The sequence below is a fragment of the Apium graveolens genome, chromosome 7 (assembly GCF_009905375.1).
Source record: "Apium graveolens cultivar Ventura chromosome 7, ASM990537v1, whole genome shotgun sequence".
In the NCBI taxonomy this organism is placed as follows: domain Eukaryota; kingdom Viridiplantae; phylum Streptophyta; class Magnoliopsida; order Apiales; family Apiaceae; genus Apium; species Apium graveolens.
Genome location: NC_133653.1, coordinates 254,031,845 through 254,050,082, shown reverse-complemented (window position 1 = coordinate 254,050,082; position 18,238 = coordinate 254,031,845). Strand labels below are relative to the sequence as shown.

The following is an 18,238-nucleotide window of genomic DNA, read 5'->3' as shown; positions in this document are numbered from 1 at the left end:
TAAGACCAAACTTTTGTTTCTCTTCATTATAGACTTACAATGTACATCACATCAGTGCTATAAGATAGGACATGTAAGTGTACCTATTCACATCAGAATATACTATCATAGGAGTATATGATAGCATAGAATGTTCAAACTAAATCATCCACAAAACCAAGAGGGCAAGTATGCACAGCTACAAACTAAATCACCCACAAAAACCAAGAGGGAAAGTTCAAGTTCAGCAACAGTTTTCCATGCACAGCGACTAGAATGAGATATTCATGGCCACAACCTAAGGTTGCATCTGCCCCGGCAACTCTTCTTTCTGTTCGAAATTTATGAAATAATGGCTTGCCTCTACCTTGTAGGAGTATCTTACAAGCAGCTTTGAAAGCACTTTCAATATTTTGCATCCCTTTCACTGTAACCGTTCGGCCTATATTCTCAGAACCGTAAGGATTTAGAATCACTATTTGATTGGCTTCCACCACTTTCCTTTTCTGATCAGTATGTGGCCATCCCACATCTGCTTTCCTGAAATAACAAGAACTGAAATACATAAACATTGAAAAATAACTTGGAAATAATATGAAACTAAAAAATAGAAGTTGAGTTATATACTTGACAAGACCAGCATGAGAAAGAGAGATCGCAAAATCTATGCTAGTTCTTTCTCCTTCCGGATTGGAAGACACAAGGATATGTCTAAATCGAGAGAGAGAGAGAGAGTATGTTTAACGACCTAGGGTTTTCAATTGATAATTTGCACTAGAGAGTATGGGAGAGAGGAGGGAGAAGCAAGATGATGGAGAAGACATTTCTCTGTTACTCACCTTACCCCCCTCTTTTCATGACAAACGACGTCGATCAGATCCTGGAGGGAAAATCACAATTTGAATTTTAACTATATTATATTCTTGGCTATATTATTTTTGCTTATGTTTAAAAATTGTACAGCAAATATAAAATTAACACAGCTCTTATGTTTAATTTGGAACAAGCAAATGTGGCTATCCCGGATGATATAGTTGTATTGTCATACCTGAATCAATGATTAGTCCACATATTTGATATTTAGGCAGTGGGATCATGAGTTTTGCAACGTAGAAATAATTGAAAATATGTATCCAATCTGAACACTTGGTAGCTGTAGCAAACAAACATGTGTACCCTGCTAGATATATTCCTTGTTTCCACTGTACACAGAGAAAAACAAACTATTGCTTCTTTTAGGTATTTACTATAAAAGATACATGCAGCGACTTGCAGGCAAAGAATTAATAGAAATATAGAATTTGGCTATTAAGGGTATATTGATATAGTACCATTCTGGTGTGATGTTCAACTCTAGACATTTGCCGTTACTTCAAGACTGTAAACATCCTCTTTGCAGTCGGAAGTACTACATTCCAAGACATTGAACTTTAGATCTTTAGAATGTAGGCCTAACAGAGACATTTCAGGTTTTTGTATCTCCTCAAATTTATTCTCTCTCAACCATTGCAAAAGATGCACAAGACATATCATATTAAACTGTGTGTCATTAATTCAGTCTATACTCTCGTGTCTTGTATGTTGTCTAGATCAAAGTGCATATACCGTGGGTCATATGATACCCTCTAATGGTAATCGATTTAAATTGAATAGCTTAAATGTCAGGATTAAACATGGACTCATAGCTTTTGTAATGGGACTTCAAGGCAGTACCTGCAACAACAAAATCCTTTGTGAGCTCCTTACAAAACAACTTTAACAAGAATTAAACATGCTGACCAATGTTGCATACGTAACCATGCACATAAAAACAGAGTATAACTAGAAAAAACCGTTCACTACAATTGGAGGGCCTTTGTATTCATTACGTGAGAGCCTATCAATACTGTTTCCATTATGAACTTCAAACCAAAGATCAAAAGGTTAATAACGCGGGCATAGAATTTTTTAAACAAAGTTGATGGTTTCTGGGTTCATTTCAGATTTTAAGCTCAGGATCTTCTCATTCCCTGTTTTCATATTTTAAGATGTACCAAAAATACTAGTTACATACTTATACCTAATCAATCTTAACATAAAATTTTGTTTGCCTCAAATAGATAGTCCACTTCCTGTCATAAGCATTATCTTCAACAAATTTTCCCTTCACACCCTCACAATTATTTTAAACACTGAAAAATTACATCTGGAACCGTAAAGAAGCCTACTCCATGATGGAAGGTCTAAGAAGCAAGGAACAGTTAACAAATATAAGTCAATTAGGAAATGCTAAAAGTAACAAGATTTTAATGTGTGCACTTGAATAAAATGATTTGTTCAGCTTGAGAAGATAAATTTCCTCAAACAACATAAAACTGTCAATACTGGTGTAAAATGGCGGGCTCTTAGGTAGGCAAATAGAAAGCAGGGGAGCTGTCTATGCCTAAATGCAAGGCAACCTGATGTGTTCTATTTTCACTCGACTGTCTTTCATTATAACTTCAATTCTTCACCGTTGTTTCAAACCCCCAGCACCCTCTCAGGGGAGCTGTGTATATGCCCAAATGCAAGGCAAGCTGAACCACATCCCCCTAGCGGTGATTTTCTCTAATCTTATCAAAAATAAGAAAAACATATATAAGTACAGATAATAATAGGGAAAGAAAATTCATAAGATATGAAGGCAACTATTTCCCATCTTAACGACGTTAACGTGCAGAAATCAAAAGCATGTTTAAGTGCAATAACTGATTCGCTCTAGCATGCATGTTCTAGGAGCTACTTCTGTCCAAATAACTCCAATTTTTTAAAACTTACATCATCCAGTACCTAATCACAAAGCCTCTACTCTAGTTTAAGTTTCCGATCCAAATTCATATAATGTATAAAACAGCCAAATTCATATAATGTATAAAACAGCCAAATTCATATAGTCATACTCCAAGTTGAAGCATTTTATTCTACAAACTCAACAAATTAGCTAAAATCATCTGCCTGTAGTCTGTAAGCTCAATCAGTTAAAGACTTAAACAAGCACCTACACATTTACACATTACACAGGAAAGTTTAAGATACTAACAAACTCTGAGACGACTATCATGAATTCTAAAAATCTTCTGAAAATCAGTAGCAACAGCCTGCAACTGAACACTGAGTTGACCATCGCTAGCAATACCAAAACAGTTCTTGCCAACCATGGCCACTAAAGCACTTCCATTGTACTCAGATATCTACAGAAATATCAATCAATTACAATATTAAACTACACGTATCCAGATCTAAATATCACCCAAAAAAGAAGAAGCTGCAATTAGGGGTTCTGAAAAAACTAAACAAGAGAGTGGCAATATATATATTCAAAAATACATATATGTACGTAAAATAAAGATGTAATTACATACCGATATTGCTGACTGTGATCATATATGATGATGATTGTATTGAAGTGATAGAGAGAATGGAGGTGTTGTGATTGTGCTTGTACTTTCTGAAATCGAGCAGAAAATAAAAATACTATAGGACAACCTACTTGGCACACATGCATGCCCTTTCAGAACCATATGGCTGTACCAAACCACAATGACTTAACTGAAACAACATTACAAAGAGTGTGTTTTTCACTTTTTAAGAAAAATAAATATAGTCCTACATTATCATTCCGTTAAAATTAAAAACAAAATCTGCAATTGCTGGAACTAAAAAATTGTATAGGTAGAATGGGAATAGAGAGAATTTAGATTGCTTATGAAGAGGAGCATGTTGATCTTCTAACCCCTCCTATATGCACTAATTCTACCCATTGAAATTCAGCTCGTTGCTTACCAATTCTTATCATAATATTAAACACCTTTCATCCAATGAACAGAAAAACTACATAGACCTACGGGTTGCTTCAGCGAATAAATGTAAGTCACGCAAATCAAACCATGTGAATTTGCTACCCAGGTGGACGAGGGCAAGTCGAGAAGATATTTAACTCTGCAGTATTCTTCACATCGTCTATCATCAAAACGTATTGTCATCATTTCATTATAAGAAGCCTTGAAGGAGAGAAGTTTAGGGCGATTACGGTTATTGTATTGAAAATGTGTGTGGAGGGTGATGAAAGTAGGCGTCTTAATAAGAGAATTCCATGACTTTTGGACGCACCTGCAACATAACACATATTTGACAGGTAGTCTTCTAAGAACTTCTGTCAACAATTCAGGTGGTAAATCAGATAAGCTTGAAGTGAGTTGATTGATTGTCGAGGGGGTCGTATATTCACTACCGTGGCTAGTAGAACTAATTTGATAATCCAGAAATTTCATCTTTTGCATCTGTGGCTGGTTTGAGGTCATCAAGTCCATCTTCTTTTCTAATTTACGTTTATGTTTATTGCGCATTGGATTAGATGATGATATTTCGACTAGTAGGGACAAATTGCACCATTTTCATTAATTTTGTTAAATTTTTCAGAGGTATTTTAGGAAATTTAAATATTCAATTATTTTTAGATCTTTATTTAAGGTTTTTGACCCTCTAAATGATACATTCTGAAAAAAATTAAAGAACGAAAGTTATAGGGAATGAAAAGATCTTCCTGAAATAAAAAGGTTCAAAACTGAAATATTTTTTTTATAATTCTTTTTCATAAATTCATAAAGTATAGATTTAATTTAATTTGGCTTCGTAAATTTTTTGATAATTTTTGAATGTTATTGTTTTGATAAGTTTTTTTCGTTCTCTACGACTTCCGTTCTTTAAATTTTTTTGAAAAGTATCATTTAGAGGGTCAAAAAACTTAAAATAATAATATAATTATAATTAAATATTTTAATTTTCTAAAATACCCCTGAAAATTTTAACAAAATTAACAAAAATGGTGCAATTTGTCGCACCAAAAATCTCAAATAATAATCATACCTGTGTGCAAGTGAGAACACACTCTGGTAGTTAATATCCTTCCATTTGGTCAATTAATCTTCATCTTTAGCAACTTTTTCAACCAATTCAAATCACTTTGTTATGTCCTTGTAGATGCAAGTGTAATTGCTTTGGCAACAGTCGCCTTCTTATGCAGTCTATTGGCCTCTACTACTGCCAAAATATCACCAGATAGAGCAATCTATGCTCTGTCTCACAGTTGAGTGAAGATCAAACACGGTGTTTGGAAATATGTGAGGAACCGGCATGAGGAAGAAGGGCTTAAAAATCTATACATCAGCCACTGTACAGCTCCTACTCCTCCAGCTGTTTAAGCGTTGTGTGACTCATGTCCAGAACTTCATACATGCCCATGAAGAAATTCACTATAATCATAAGTGGTTGTCTCAACTTAACATCCATCCTGTGCAGTTCAAGCTCATAGTCGGAGCAGTGTGACCAGTAATGTCCAGGCTCACTGAGCAAGAACCAAGGTAAAAGTCCCATCGTTTATGTCAAGGGTGGATTCATGTACAGGCCAACACGGACACGTGTCTCCACAGAAAACAAAAATTAGCTGTTTTTTATTAAAATTTTAAGATATAATATATATATTTTAGAAAGTGTCTCCATTAAAAAAGGTTAAGTGCCCCTTTAATGCTAGTAAATCTTTTATACTTTGAGCCATATTTAATTTTTATAGTTATATGTAGGGGTGCGGGCGGTGCGGTTTTTTCCTCAAACCGCAAACCAAACCGCACATGCGGTTTGCTTAAATTTCCAAACCGCAACCGCACCGCGTACCCTCGAAAACCGCATAAACCACACCACGAAAATGTGGTGCGGTGTAGTGCGGTTCACTGCGGTTTATACTTTACAAGTTCAAAAAAATTAAATAAATACAAAACTTAAATTTAATCAAATTTCCGAAAATAGTTTTAGTCAATCAGAATGCAACATCTTAGTTTACTAGTATAAATACTTGGATTTTGGTTTTCCTAGTGAAGAAATACAAACAAGAGATTGTGTAGTCTCTTTTTTATTTGTCAGAAGATCGTGTGATCCATTTGAATTCCTTAATGAATTTAACATATAATTCTAACTCAATAAGGATGTTATGGCCATCTGGTGAAATTCAGTTTAACTAAGAACATAAAATGGTTGTTTATGTTACTCGATAGGAATATAAGTGTGTGTATATATGTATATATATAATATATTAAATATTGAGGTGCGGTGCGGTTTGAACCGCATTTCAGAAATTTAAAATTACAACCCGCACCGCACCGTGCGGTTTATTAAAAATTCAAACCGCAACCGCACCACGAAAATTAAAAACCGCATTTTGCGGTGTGGTCTGGTGCGGTGCGGGCGGTTTTTGCGGTTTGTGCGGTTTTCTGCTCACCCCTAGTTATATGATTATAAGTTGGAGATTAAATGGTAGAAATACTAATTTTTAGCACTTAAATATCAAAAATTGAAAAAGTCAAATGAAAATGACAGAAAAATAAATAAATTTGATAACATACTCACTGAGGTACAATCCAAAGGTCCAGATTCGTCATAGCAACTCCCTTACATTATATACATACATATACATCCTAATCCTCCATTATCTCTTTCCTCTCCACCTCTCTCCATACCCTCCCCCACACATCCACCTCTCTCCCTACCTTCTACCGCACATCATAAACATAAATATACACAAATATATATAGGGTCCCTATCCACAGCCATAGTTGGATAGGGACCCTATTCAACCAACAAATCAGGACCATTGAAGTAAAAAACGAATGGCTAGGATCCGCTATTACCGCTATGTTTCATTGCGAGGGCGCAATGAAACATTGCGGGAGTGGCCCACATACTCCATTCCCCTTTTTACCCTTTTCCTATGTTAATTCATTTATCAATGCTTTTTTAACTACATAAATATTAATTTAATAAGATATTATTCTTAATAATTCTGATTAAAAATATAATATTTAAAAAATATTATAAAATATTTTATAATAATATTTAATATTATATTTAATATTTAATATTTAATATTCAATATTTTAAAAGTATTGAAACATTAAAATGAAATTAATATATTTAAATATTTAATAATATATATTAAAATAATAAAGGAAAATATTTTTGATTTTTAAATATTTTAATTATTCAATATTTTTAATAATAAATGAAAATATTTGAATATTTGAAAATATTAATAATGTTAAACATTAATAATGTCAAATAAACACAAATATTATACCTCCGCAATGTTTCATTGCGTCCCCGCAATGTTTCATTGCGGTAGTCGTTTTACCTTACACACAGACACAGAAACTCAGGCACAGATACTCGCATATACACGCAGAAACTCAAAAACAGACACTCAAACACGACCATCAGCGACATTGAAGCGATTTGAGACAATTTCAATCACAACCACTCCACTGATCTTCTTGTTCATCAGGTATACAAACGATTTATAGCTATGCACACACTTATACACACGATTACACCAACACACACACGATTATACAATGAGTTTGAGTTTGAGTGCGATTTTATTCGATTACTATTCGATTTTTTTATGTGAATGTGATATTTGTTCGAAATTATGTTGATTATGTGATAATTAGGGTTCGAATTAGGGGTAAATTAGTTAATAATTAGGTTAAATTAGGTTTCGAATTAGGGGTAATTTAGATGGGTTTTGTGTGTATTTTGTAGTTTTTTTTATTTTAAGCTAATTTTTTATTAATGCCAATGAAGTGTTTGATGAAAGTCCTCTGAGAATTAGTTTGTTTTTTACATTAGTAAGTAGCTGAAGAGTATCATTCTTAAGCTTGAGATTTTTTACATCAGGTGTCTAAACTGTTAAGGTGTGAAGTACAATATTTTAAGATCATTGCTTGAATTCAAGTACAATTTATCTAACAGTAAACTTTGTTTTTTGTTGCATTCTGGATAGAGTTTTTATGTCCACAAATTGTGATAATGCAACTCTACAAGATGGCATTCCACTCATTAGAATGTCATTTATTTATAAGAACATAGTAAGAATTCTTAAACTTGTCATTACCTATATCTTCTGCAGTTGTTGAGACACCAGATTGATACAAAAATATTGTGAATATCTTATTCTAGTATTCTTTGCCATTCCTCACTAATTTCTTTCTTCATGTATATCTAATAAGAGAATCTTTAAAACAAATGTATAACCAGTATTTTAACCAAGAATTGTGGAATCATGCTACATTATCTAATCTTATATCTACTACTCAAGTCATAAGAGTCCATATAAATAATATTATCATTCAGAAGGTGTGGGATTGGTGTTGTTAGTGACAGCATTGAAATTTCTACTCAAAATTCTCAATGCTGGTTCCATGGCTAAAGAAAGAGCCACAGTTTTAGTCCAACTAAAATCAGAATTTTGACATATCGAAAACTGGAGTTTCAAAACACAGAAGTAGCTGAAGAGTATCATTCTTAAGCTGAAAGAATGTTTGTTTTCTTTTTCATAATTACTGTTTGTTTGAAGTTGTACTGATGTGCTTTTTGGTTTAAAATATTGCAGATACTATTGACATGGAGTGTGGACCACTTGATCGATCCTTGCTGACTATGCAGGACCGCCATATTAGCAGTCTGATCTAGGAGGGCGGGGACAGGAATACCGTAGATGTTAGACAGCTGACAGCGAGGATGAGTGAGTGTCATATACTTCCAGATCAGCAGGCTCTGTTGGATGCATATGGTTTTGGGGCGTTCGGCAACCCCCGAGTGGTTCGGCAGAATGACATCAGACTCATTACGGCCTTGATTGAGAGGTGGAGGCCAGAGACTAACACATTCCATCTGCCGTGTGGGGAGATGACTATTACTTTGGAGGATGTTTATATGATTCTGGGATTACCGGTTACTGGCCGTCCTCTCACCCAGGGCGAGCTTGAGCACCCGAAGACGTGATTCATGAAGAACTGGGAGGATCCGTCTATGTCAGAGCAGGAGCGCAGGGAGTTCTATAAGGATGGGCTGCATTTTAACCAGCTGAGGAACCGGTACGGGGCGAGAGCTGATACCAGAGATATGGATGCTGCTCAGATTGAGGTGCAGTGCAGAGTGCATACACGAGCCTATATGTTATTTATTATTGGAGGCTTGCTTTTCCCTACATCTTCGCGGGACGTGGTGCATCCCCGGTATATGCAGCTACTGATGGAGGAGTCGGAGATTCGTGATTATGCATGGGGTGCAGCTGTTTTGGCACACTTGTACAGATCACTGACTTTGTCGGCTGATAGGTCTGTTCGCACCTTTAACGGGTGTAGTCTGCTATTGATGTTGTGGGCTTACGAGAGATTGGCACCCGGGAGGCCGGAGATTGCGCCTCAGCAGGATATTCAGTGGCCGAGGGCGTGCGCGTGGGCTGAGCCAGTGAAGGTTAGTAGAGTAAACCCCCACCACCATACACGTAACTACCGGGGTGATTTGGACAGTTTACAGCTACACTGGGTGACATGGCAGCCGTATGCCAGACTTTACGAGAGAGAGGCTGATCCTGATGATGTTGATGCTACTCATTTCCCGGTGTGCCGTCATATGGCTCTTGGTCGTATCCCGCAGGTAGCATTTGAGATCATTGAGTACCAGTATTCTGATATGGTACTGAGACAGTTTGGGATGTGCCAGCATATACCGGATGATCCGTTTGACCACGCTGTTCTGAGGTTGGAGAGACAGTCTTCTTTTCAGCGGCCTCACCGTCTTGCTATGCATCAGCAGTATGTTGCCGAGTGGGAGAGTTATGTGGCTACGGGCGGGCCGGAGATTGTTGAGGGCGGGTTTGTATCTTTCGCCGAGTATATGCAGTGGTATAGACGGGTAAGTAAGATGAGGATCGCTCGTTGTGTACCCCCTGAGGGCGATATCATACAACCCCGTGACTGGTACCCTCAGCAGATGATGGGTGATGCGGTATGGTATTCTTCACTTGTTTCCAATTGTAGTCTTTACCTATTTTCCTACAACTATTTAGGTTATTTTCCCGTGAATTATCGTTAATTCCCTACAACTACTTGTAAAATGGATTAAAAATGAAAATAAGGACTTATTTAGGTTAATTTCCCGTGAATTATCGTTAATTCCCTACAACTACTTGTAAAATGGATTAAAAATGAAAATAAGGACTTATTTAGGTTATTTTCCTGTGAATTATCATTAATTCCCTACAACTACTTGTAAAATGGATTAAAAATGAAAATAAGGACTTATTTAGGTTATTTTCCCATGAATTATCGTTAATTCCCTACAACTACTTGTAAAATGGATTAAAAATGAAAATAAGGACTTATTTAGGTTAATTTCCCGTGAATTATCGTTAATTCCCTACAACTACTTGTAAAATGGATTAAAAATGAAAATAAGGACTTATTTAGGTTATTTTCCCGTGAATTATCGTTAATTCCCTACAACTACTTGTAAAATGGATTAAAAATGAAAATAAGGACTTATTTAGGTTATTTTCCTGTGAATTATCATTAATTCCCTACAACTACTTGTAAAATGGATTAAAAATGAAAATAAGTACTTATTTAGGTTAATTTCCCGTGAATTATCGTTAATTCCCTACAACTACTTGTAAAATGGATTATCGTTATTTATTTGTAGTTAGAGAGTGCTATGAAGATGACATACATGATCCACATGCACGGCCCTCCTAGCTGGTTCTATGATGTCATTCCCGATTTTCTCGCACATTATGATCAGGTAATGACTGAGTGGAAGGGTCTTGGATACAGTAGGCCCGCTTTCATCAGACCGAAAGATATTCAGCAGCCTCTTGTTGAGCGTCAGCCTCCTGCTGGAGATGCACGTGAGGTAGACATTCATGATACAGCTCCTAGTAGCTCGCAATAGACAGCGCCCCCATCTCTCAGAAGCGTCCTCGTGAGGTACTAATAACTATCATTCACGAACTTGTGATCTTTTTAATTTCGTCTATTGAATATATAAATGACCTGTGTGTCTTTAATTTACATTAATGGAAGGATGAGACTGGTGGTCCTGAGGAGGATACCGCAGTACTTGTCCCCCCTAAACGTCCACGTGAGGTATAAATTTCTAACAAAAGCTTTCATTTCATGCATCATAGAACTTCGATTAATATGTCTGTGTCGGCTGTAATTGTAGGAGGTTCAGTCTACTGGTGATATTCCAGCCACCCATGCTCCTACACATGTATCTATTCCCCCTCAGGTACAAATATTTTATAAATATTGTCCTCCTGTGCACTTACATATTTACAGCTTCCTGTGTTGAATAATGTTTATGTATTGGCTTGTAATTGCAGGTTGAGGTTCAGTCTACTGGTGATGTTCCACCCGCCACTGCTCCTACACCTGTATCCATTGCCTCTCAGGTACAAATCTTTGACAAATATTTTCCTCCTATGCACTTACACATTTTTAGCTTCGAGTGTTGAATATGTTTATGTATCGGCTTCAAATTGCAAGTTGAGGTTCAATCTCCTGCCGATGTTCCACCCACCACTGCTCCGACACCTATATCCATTCCCCCTCAGGTACAAATATTTAACAAATATTGTCATTCTATGCACCTAAAATATTTTAGCTTCGTGTGTTGAATATGTTTATGTATCGGCTTCCAATTGCAGGTTGATTATACTACTCCGACACCATTTCACAGATCTATGACATTTCAACCTATTCCACTAAAGGTATTATTTGTTCCCTACTATGTCAACTAAATGGGATTAAAATGGATTAATTCCCTACAACTAGTTATAAATGGATTAAACTAAGTGCTAAATGTGTACTTAATTTATGGATTGCAGATGCCTATTACTCCAGAATCTTTAGAGGCCTCTTCCTCCCTTGTCACTCCATATGTACATTTGGGCATAGGCGAGTATTCTGTTCCTAGTGAGCTACGGGACATGTTTGATGTAATAACTCTTAACTCTTTTTTAAAGTAAATGGCCTTAGATTAACTAGTTCCAAATATGCTAATTGTGTTTTTGTTTATTTTGTAGATGGACTCAATTGAAGATTTAACGGAGGATGCGGCGAAACGAGGTGGTCCTGAGCGGCGTGGTGATATGACAAGGCCACTAAAAAATCGGAAAGTGAGGTGGTTGTATCGGCATTTCTGGAGTTTAGAGGTTGATTACATTTGGCGTGATCACAGTGAGCGGGGCATTACTTATCCTCTTACACATAGCCAAGTAACAACTTTGCGACCAGAGTTTTGGGTAGAGGATGATGTTCTCAATGCCTATGGTGAGCTCTTGAGACTTAGAGAGGATAAACTCTGAGAAAAATGGGAAAAAATTCCCAGAACTGAAAGTTTCAAGCCCAGGCGGTATTTCATTGCTCCTAGCTTTTTCATGGCGATGGCACTTGAGTTTTGTCCTAACTTGAAGGTACTCTATTAAACAAATAGCAATGCTCCAACCTGCTTTTCTATAAACAGATATCAATTATGCTGTATAAATGTTAACCTATTTTTTGACTTGTAATTGTAGGCTTCTCCGAATACCCTAAAAGGTGATGCCAAGAAGTCAATGGAGAGGTTCTTTAGAGATTATGCTAACAAGGGGGGTAGCTTGCCTCTTCAGTTTTGTGACTTTGCATTTTTCCCCACGTGTGATAGCTCTCATTGGTTCTTGTTTGTTGTTAATCTCAACAAAATGAGAGTGCTAAACATTGATCCTCTTAGGGACGACAAAGACACAACAGGGAACATCGCTCACCCCTTCCAGTATTACATTATGGTAACTATATCATTCTTTAATTCCCTACTAGTAGTTTTAAATAGATTAATAATTAAATAATGACTTGTTAGGTTCATTTCCCATGAAATATCATTATTGTAACTATATCATTCTTTAATTCCCTACCAGTAGTTTTAAATAGATTAATAATTAAATAATGACTTGTTAGGTTCATTTCCCGTGAAATATCATTCTTTAATTCCCTACCAGTAGTTTTAAATAGATTAATAATTAAATAATGACTTGTTAGGTTCATTTCCCGTGAAATATCATTCTTTAATTCCCTACCAGTAGTTTTAAATAGATTAACAATTATATAATGACTTGTTAGGTTCATTTCCCGTGAAATATCATTCTTTAATTCCCTACCAGTAGTTTTAAATAGATTAATAATTAAATAATGACTTGTTAGGTTCATTTCCCGTGAAATATCATTCTTTAATTTCCTACCAGTAGTTTTAAATAGATTAATAATTAAATAATGACTTGTTAGGTTCATTTCCCGTGAAATATCATTCTTTAATTCCCTACTAGTAGTTTTAAATAGATTAATAATTAAATAATGACTTGTTAGGTTCATTTCCCGTGAAATATCATTCTTTAATTCCCTACCAGTAGTTTTAAATAGATTAATAATAAAATAATGACTTGTTAGGTTCATTTCCCGTGAAATATCATTCTTTAATTCCCTACCAGTAGTTTTAAATAGATTAATAATTAAATAATGACTTGTTAGGTTCATTTCCCGTTATTTGCAGGAAAAGTTGATCCCATATATGCTCAATTATTTGCATCCATCTCGATTTCCATTGAAATATACCCGGGTTCATGGTCTTGATGCTCGACCCAAGCAAGATGGTGGCAATGATTGTGGTGTGTATGTATCCAAGTACATGGATGCTATGCTCAACGGGATCTCCTTGCCATCAGCTGTGTGGAACCCTAAAGTTGATGTACAGACTTTTCGCTATCGGATGGCGCACGAGTTATCAAAAGGGGTTGCTAGACACATTTCTGAGTGGGGCATTCGACAAAGAGAGGCGGGACACTAGTTTGTTATTTGATTAGTGACTTGTAGTTACTTTAGTTAGTTGTACATATTTTGCCCGGTTGTATTTTATTTAGATTGGTTGTATTTATTTTGGTTGGTTAGATTTATTTATTTTAGTTGATTTGTTTGTAGTTGGCATATCAAGGCCATTTTTTTAAAGTTTGGTTTGGTTTGGTTTGGTTTGTTTATAGTTGGCATGTCAAGGCCATTCATTTTTAAGTTTAGTTTGGTTTGGTTTGTTTGTAGTTGGCATGTCAAGGCCATTCATTTTTAAGTTTAGTTTGGTTTGGTTTGAAATTTTACAGGTTTTTGGTTGACTTAAAAATAAATAGGTCATGCCATTTTTTTATTTTACAGGTAAAGTTTAACTTAAAAACAAAGAGGTCATGCCGAATTTGTTATTATGTACTTTAAAATATTAATGAATTTTAATTAAATATTTTCAATGTTGTTAATGTTAGTACTTGTTGCCATTATTAATAATCCCAAAAAAAGAAGTGACTCCAAAAAAAAATTTGAAAAAAAAGTTTTTTTTGAAGATTTTTTTTTTCCAAAATTGGGCAGAAAGTTTTCTGTAAAACAGAAAAAGTTTTATATAAAAAATAAATCATTTGCAAGTGCAGTGACCAATATGCAAAATTCGGCAAAGCCCAGTTTAGGCCCGCAATGTTTCATTGTGGATGCCGCAATGTTTCATTGCGGATGCAGCATTGTTTCATTGCGGGGGTAATCTGGGTTTTGCATAAATTTGCAGATTGGTCATTGCACTTGCAAATGATTTATTTTTTATATAATACTTTTTCTGTTTTACAGAAAACTTTCTGCCCAATTTTGGAAAAAAAAATCTTCAAAAATAACTTTTTTTCAAATTTTTTTTGGAGTCACTTCTTTTTTTGGGATTATTAATAATGGCAACAAGTACTAACATTAACAACATTGAAAATATTTAATTAAAATTCATTAATATTTCAAAGTACATGATAAGAAATTACAATCAATTTTTTCCTTTTTTTCCTAATAATCTAGAGGGACAATTTCTTCTATCATGGCCTTCTTCCCTCGCCCCACAAAAACTGCACTTTCGAAATTGTTTATTTGAACTTGACGTCTCGATACCACTTTTGAATCTACCCGCTTTTGGACGTCCTTTTGTTTGTGACCTTGGGGGATCTAATAACGGATCATCTTCTTCATCACTTTCATAGTCCTCATTTATTTTTTTCTCTCTCTTTTCTCCCGGAAAAGACTTAATCACATACTCCTTTTCTCTCTTGATCACGCTCATCAAGTAATTGTACCGCGGAACGGAGCAACTACCAACAACGGACAAACCTTGGAAAGCTTTACACAATCCACTATATCTTGTCGTTTGAGATTCTACAACATTACCAAGCATCCGAGGCGTACACGGTAGAGGTCCCACAACTTTGTTTTCGTTTATTGTCCACCTCATTGTTACAAGATCTGGTGGTATCATCGTCTTTTGTTTCTTGTTAAGGTAACGGATCATGTGTCTACAAATCATCCCGGAATGTTCAAATTTTTTACATGTACAAGAAAAACTCCCGTCGATGGAAACCTTCAAGAAAAAATTCCTTCTATTAATCTCCGGCAAGGTGGACTTTTCTACCAAATACATCTTTGAAAGATAATCTCCACAACCTTTCATGCTTTTCACAACAAAAGATTGACTTTTTTGAAGCTCTTTTTGAAATCGCTTAAACATCTCTTTTGTGTATATCTTGGAGGCATGTATCTCCATTGACGAGTTAGAGAATAGTCTCCTTTCCTTGTACTCGGTGTCAAAATCGGCTTGAACCTCCCGTAAATATTGTGAGTCCAAAGCTTTTTGTGAATTCTCAATGAATTCTTTCAAACCGGTCGACGCTTTCACATACTCATCAAAAAATGAATTCATAGACTCGCTCCTTGAGGTGGTAGTCATACCGGCGGCAAAATGTTGTTTCGTGAAAGCAAAAACCCATTGTCGTCTAATTGCATACATATCATTTAGCCAATTGTGATTTTCAAGATCATATTTCTCTTTCAAGTCCTCCCACCTACCTTCAAATTCCGTTGGTGACAATGACTTATAGATACATGCATTAAAATCCGTCTTGAACTCCGAGTATTGAGTATACAAAGTAGATAGTTTCTCGGGAAACTTGCTACTAATATGCCACGTACAATATGTATGGTTGGTGTTAGGCATAACCTCAGAAATGGCATTACTTAAAGCGATGTCTTGATCCATAATAATGGTAATAGGTGGCTTGTTATCGACCGCTTCCAACCAAGTCTTCAAAACCCATTTATAAGTAGTCTCTTTCTCGTCCCTTATAAGTGCAAATCCAAACAAAATATTTTGGTAGTGGTGATTCACTCCCGTAATTGGAATAAAAGGCATGTCATACCTATTAGTCCGATATGTCGAGTCGAAAGTCACCACATCTCCAAAATTCTTGTACGCGTTAAGCGAACGAGGATCAACCCACACCAAACCCCTAACCCGATTCTCCTCATCCACATCCACTCGGTAGAAAAAATTGCCATCACTTTGTTTTTGCAAGTCTCGTAACAAAACCAATCCACACTCCGCATCACCGGAATCAAAAACCCGTCTTCGAATGTCACGTATTACATTTCGTACGTCTTGAGCGGAAAAACCAATTTTTTCAATACCACCACACGTCTCACTAAGTAAATTCATCACTTTCGGGGTCTCGATACCCGATTTGTTGAATAACTCAATCAAAGATCGGGTAAACGGATCTATGTTGCGTGATCTTTGCATGAAAGTTACCTTATCCGATGTAACCATAGCATGATTGTGCTCTAGGTTGACCTTGGTTACTTCCCATTTGTTTGAGCTTACTTTGTGAGCAACACACATACGAGCACGACAACAAGTTCGAGGAATAACATCTCGAGGTCGTTTCCCTTTAGCCCTATCTTCAACTTCCAAGGGTTTTGGGCCCAATCTTCCACCCTTTCGACATATATACAAACGTGATGATATACCACCATTTCTTGAATGCTTATGACTACTTCGAATAATTATCTCGAACCCTATACTTCGACCTTAACCTCGATAAAAACTTTCCGCTTCATCCAACGAATCAAACATCATACCAACACAAGGAACTACATCATTCATATTTCCAATAAAATTTTCATCATTAATTTTATCATCATCATCGCCATTAAAAGAATCATTACTATCATCGGAATCACCGTGAACATCGTGATTCTTCCAACCGAAACCAACATCATCATCACTATGCGTTTTTCGCTTCCCCGGATCATTAACTTTATCTTCAATACTATCAACATCTATTACTTCATCATCATTAAAGATTTTACGATAAACCCTCTTTTTTGTGTGGGGGGTAACATAATTAAAATCGTTATGATCACTAGATGAACTTGAATAATCAAATAAATAAGAAGCCATGGATACTGAATACTAACCTTTTTTTTCAGAAGAATAAATTTGAGCAGAATGTTAAGAAGCAGTAAAAACAGCAATGTCTCAAAAATACAGACATTTTAAGGTAGGTGTGTGCATTAAATGCACGGCCGCAATGTTTCATTGCGATGGTCGCAATGAAACATTGCGGCACTGTACAAACCCCCAAGCCAACAACTGTAAATATTTGCAGTTTAAAAAAAACTTTACAACGTACCCCAGCAATGTTTCATTGCGGGGGGAAGTGTCCACCGCAATGAAACATTGCGGTTGGGTTGTTTATTTTTGTTATTTTCTTTAAAATTAGAAAGTTAATCAAAAATAATTATAAAAAATAGTTTCTAGACTTATTATATTTCATTTAATATGTTAAATATTATTTTGAAAATATAAATATTTATAAGAGTAACTTAATAATAATATCAACGTCGGATCAATTATCTCATGCAATTATCTAAACAAAGAATTAGATATTGAGAGATTATTAGTGGACATGAGAAATTAGAAGCATGCGTGTCCTTTTCTATTTCGAAAGAATCCAGGTAAAGTGTCCATTTTTATATTTTTTATAGATAACGAAAATTCGATAAATTTTCATTTTTTTAGTTTTTCACATTTTCAAATTTTAGCATTATATTTGTTTATTAAAATTTAAACTTGATAAAATAAATTGGACAAGTACAAGAAAAATAAAACATTAAATAATTTATTTCATTCAAACATAAATGGAGTACATTCAAATATTTTTTCAAAAAAAATACATAATAACATTTTATGTCGACGAGAATGATCAAACTTTAACGGTGTTGGAAGAACCGCCTTTATCACCCTTATCGTCGTCTTTCTTTTTCTTCGACTTTTCCGCCTTCGCTTTAGCTTCATTTTCCTTTTTTTTCTTGCGCTCAAGCGCCATTTGAATACGGCGGAGAGCTATTGCCATGTCTTCGTCTCCTTCGGGCCCGTCATAAGCCACACCATCGATAATTACCTTATTATTGTCATAATCATAGTAGAAAACCATTTTTCGGAAATTAGAGAAGATAATGTTGAAGAGAAAATGTAG

The 18,238-nt window shown here is 35.5% G+C and overlaps 1 protein-coding gene and 2 long non-coding RNA genes across 5 annotated transcripts; 1 reads left to right on the top strand and 2 right to left on the bottom strand.

Annotated features, from left to right (window-relative positions):
- Positions 1-35: 35 nt before the first annotated feature.
- On the bottom strand, positions 36-2,568 carry LOC141671398 (uncharacterized). Of its 3 annotated transcripts, XR_012555127.1 has the most exons (4): positions 1,311-2,568; positions 1,028-1,181; positions 819-859; positions 36-519 (listed from the first exon to the last, which is right to left on the bottom strand). It is a non-coding gene; the product is annotated as an uncharacterized LOC141671398 (long non-coding RNA). The 3 variants fall into 3 exon arrangements; XR_012555128.1 differs by lacking the exon at positions 819-859 and having other exon boundaries at positions 1,028-1,202; XR_012555126.1 differs by lacking the exon at positions 819-859.
- Positions 2,569-10,908: 8,340 nt separating this feature from the next.
- On the top strand, positions 10,909-11,275 carry LOC141671886 (uncharacterized). The gene is made up of 3 exons (XR_012555287.1): positions 10,909-10,973; positions 11,053-11,118; positions 11,213-11,275. It is a non-coding gene; the product is annotated as an uncharacterized LOC141671886 (long non-coding RNA).
- A 3,146-nt stretch (positions 11,276-14,421) lies between these two features.
- LOC141674679 (protein FAR1-RELATED SEQUENCE 5-like) lies at positions 14,422-17,160 on the bottom strand. The gene is made up of 3 exons (XM_074481385.1): positions 16,843-17,160; positions 15,005-16,695; positions 14,422-14,437 (listed from the first exon to the last, which is right to left on the bottom strand). Exons 1-3 carry the CDS (start codon positions 17,158-17,160, stop codon positions 14,422-14,424), a joined length of 2,025 nt encoding a protein of 674 aa, XP_074337486.1.
- Between the last annotated feature and the right edge of the window lie 1,078 nt (positions 17,161-18,238).

Excerpts from the sequence above, each read along its gene's own strand:
- LOC141674679 (XM_074481385.1), bottom strand. The coding sequence starts at position 17,160 with ATGGCTTCTTATTTATTTGATTATTCAAGTTCATCTAGTGATCATAAC. Across the intron at positions 16,696-16,842 it reads TGAATGATGTAGTTCCTTGT|GGTGGAAGATTGGGCCCAAA; the intron begins GTTGGTATGATG and ends ATATGTCGAAAG.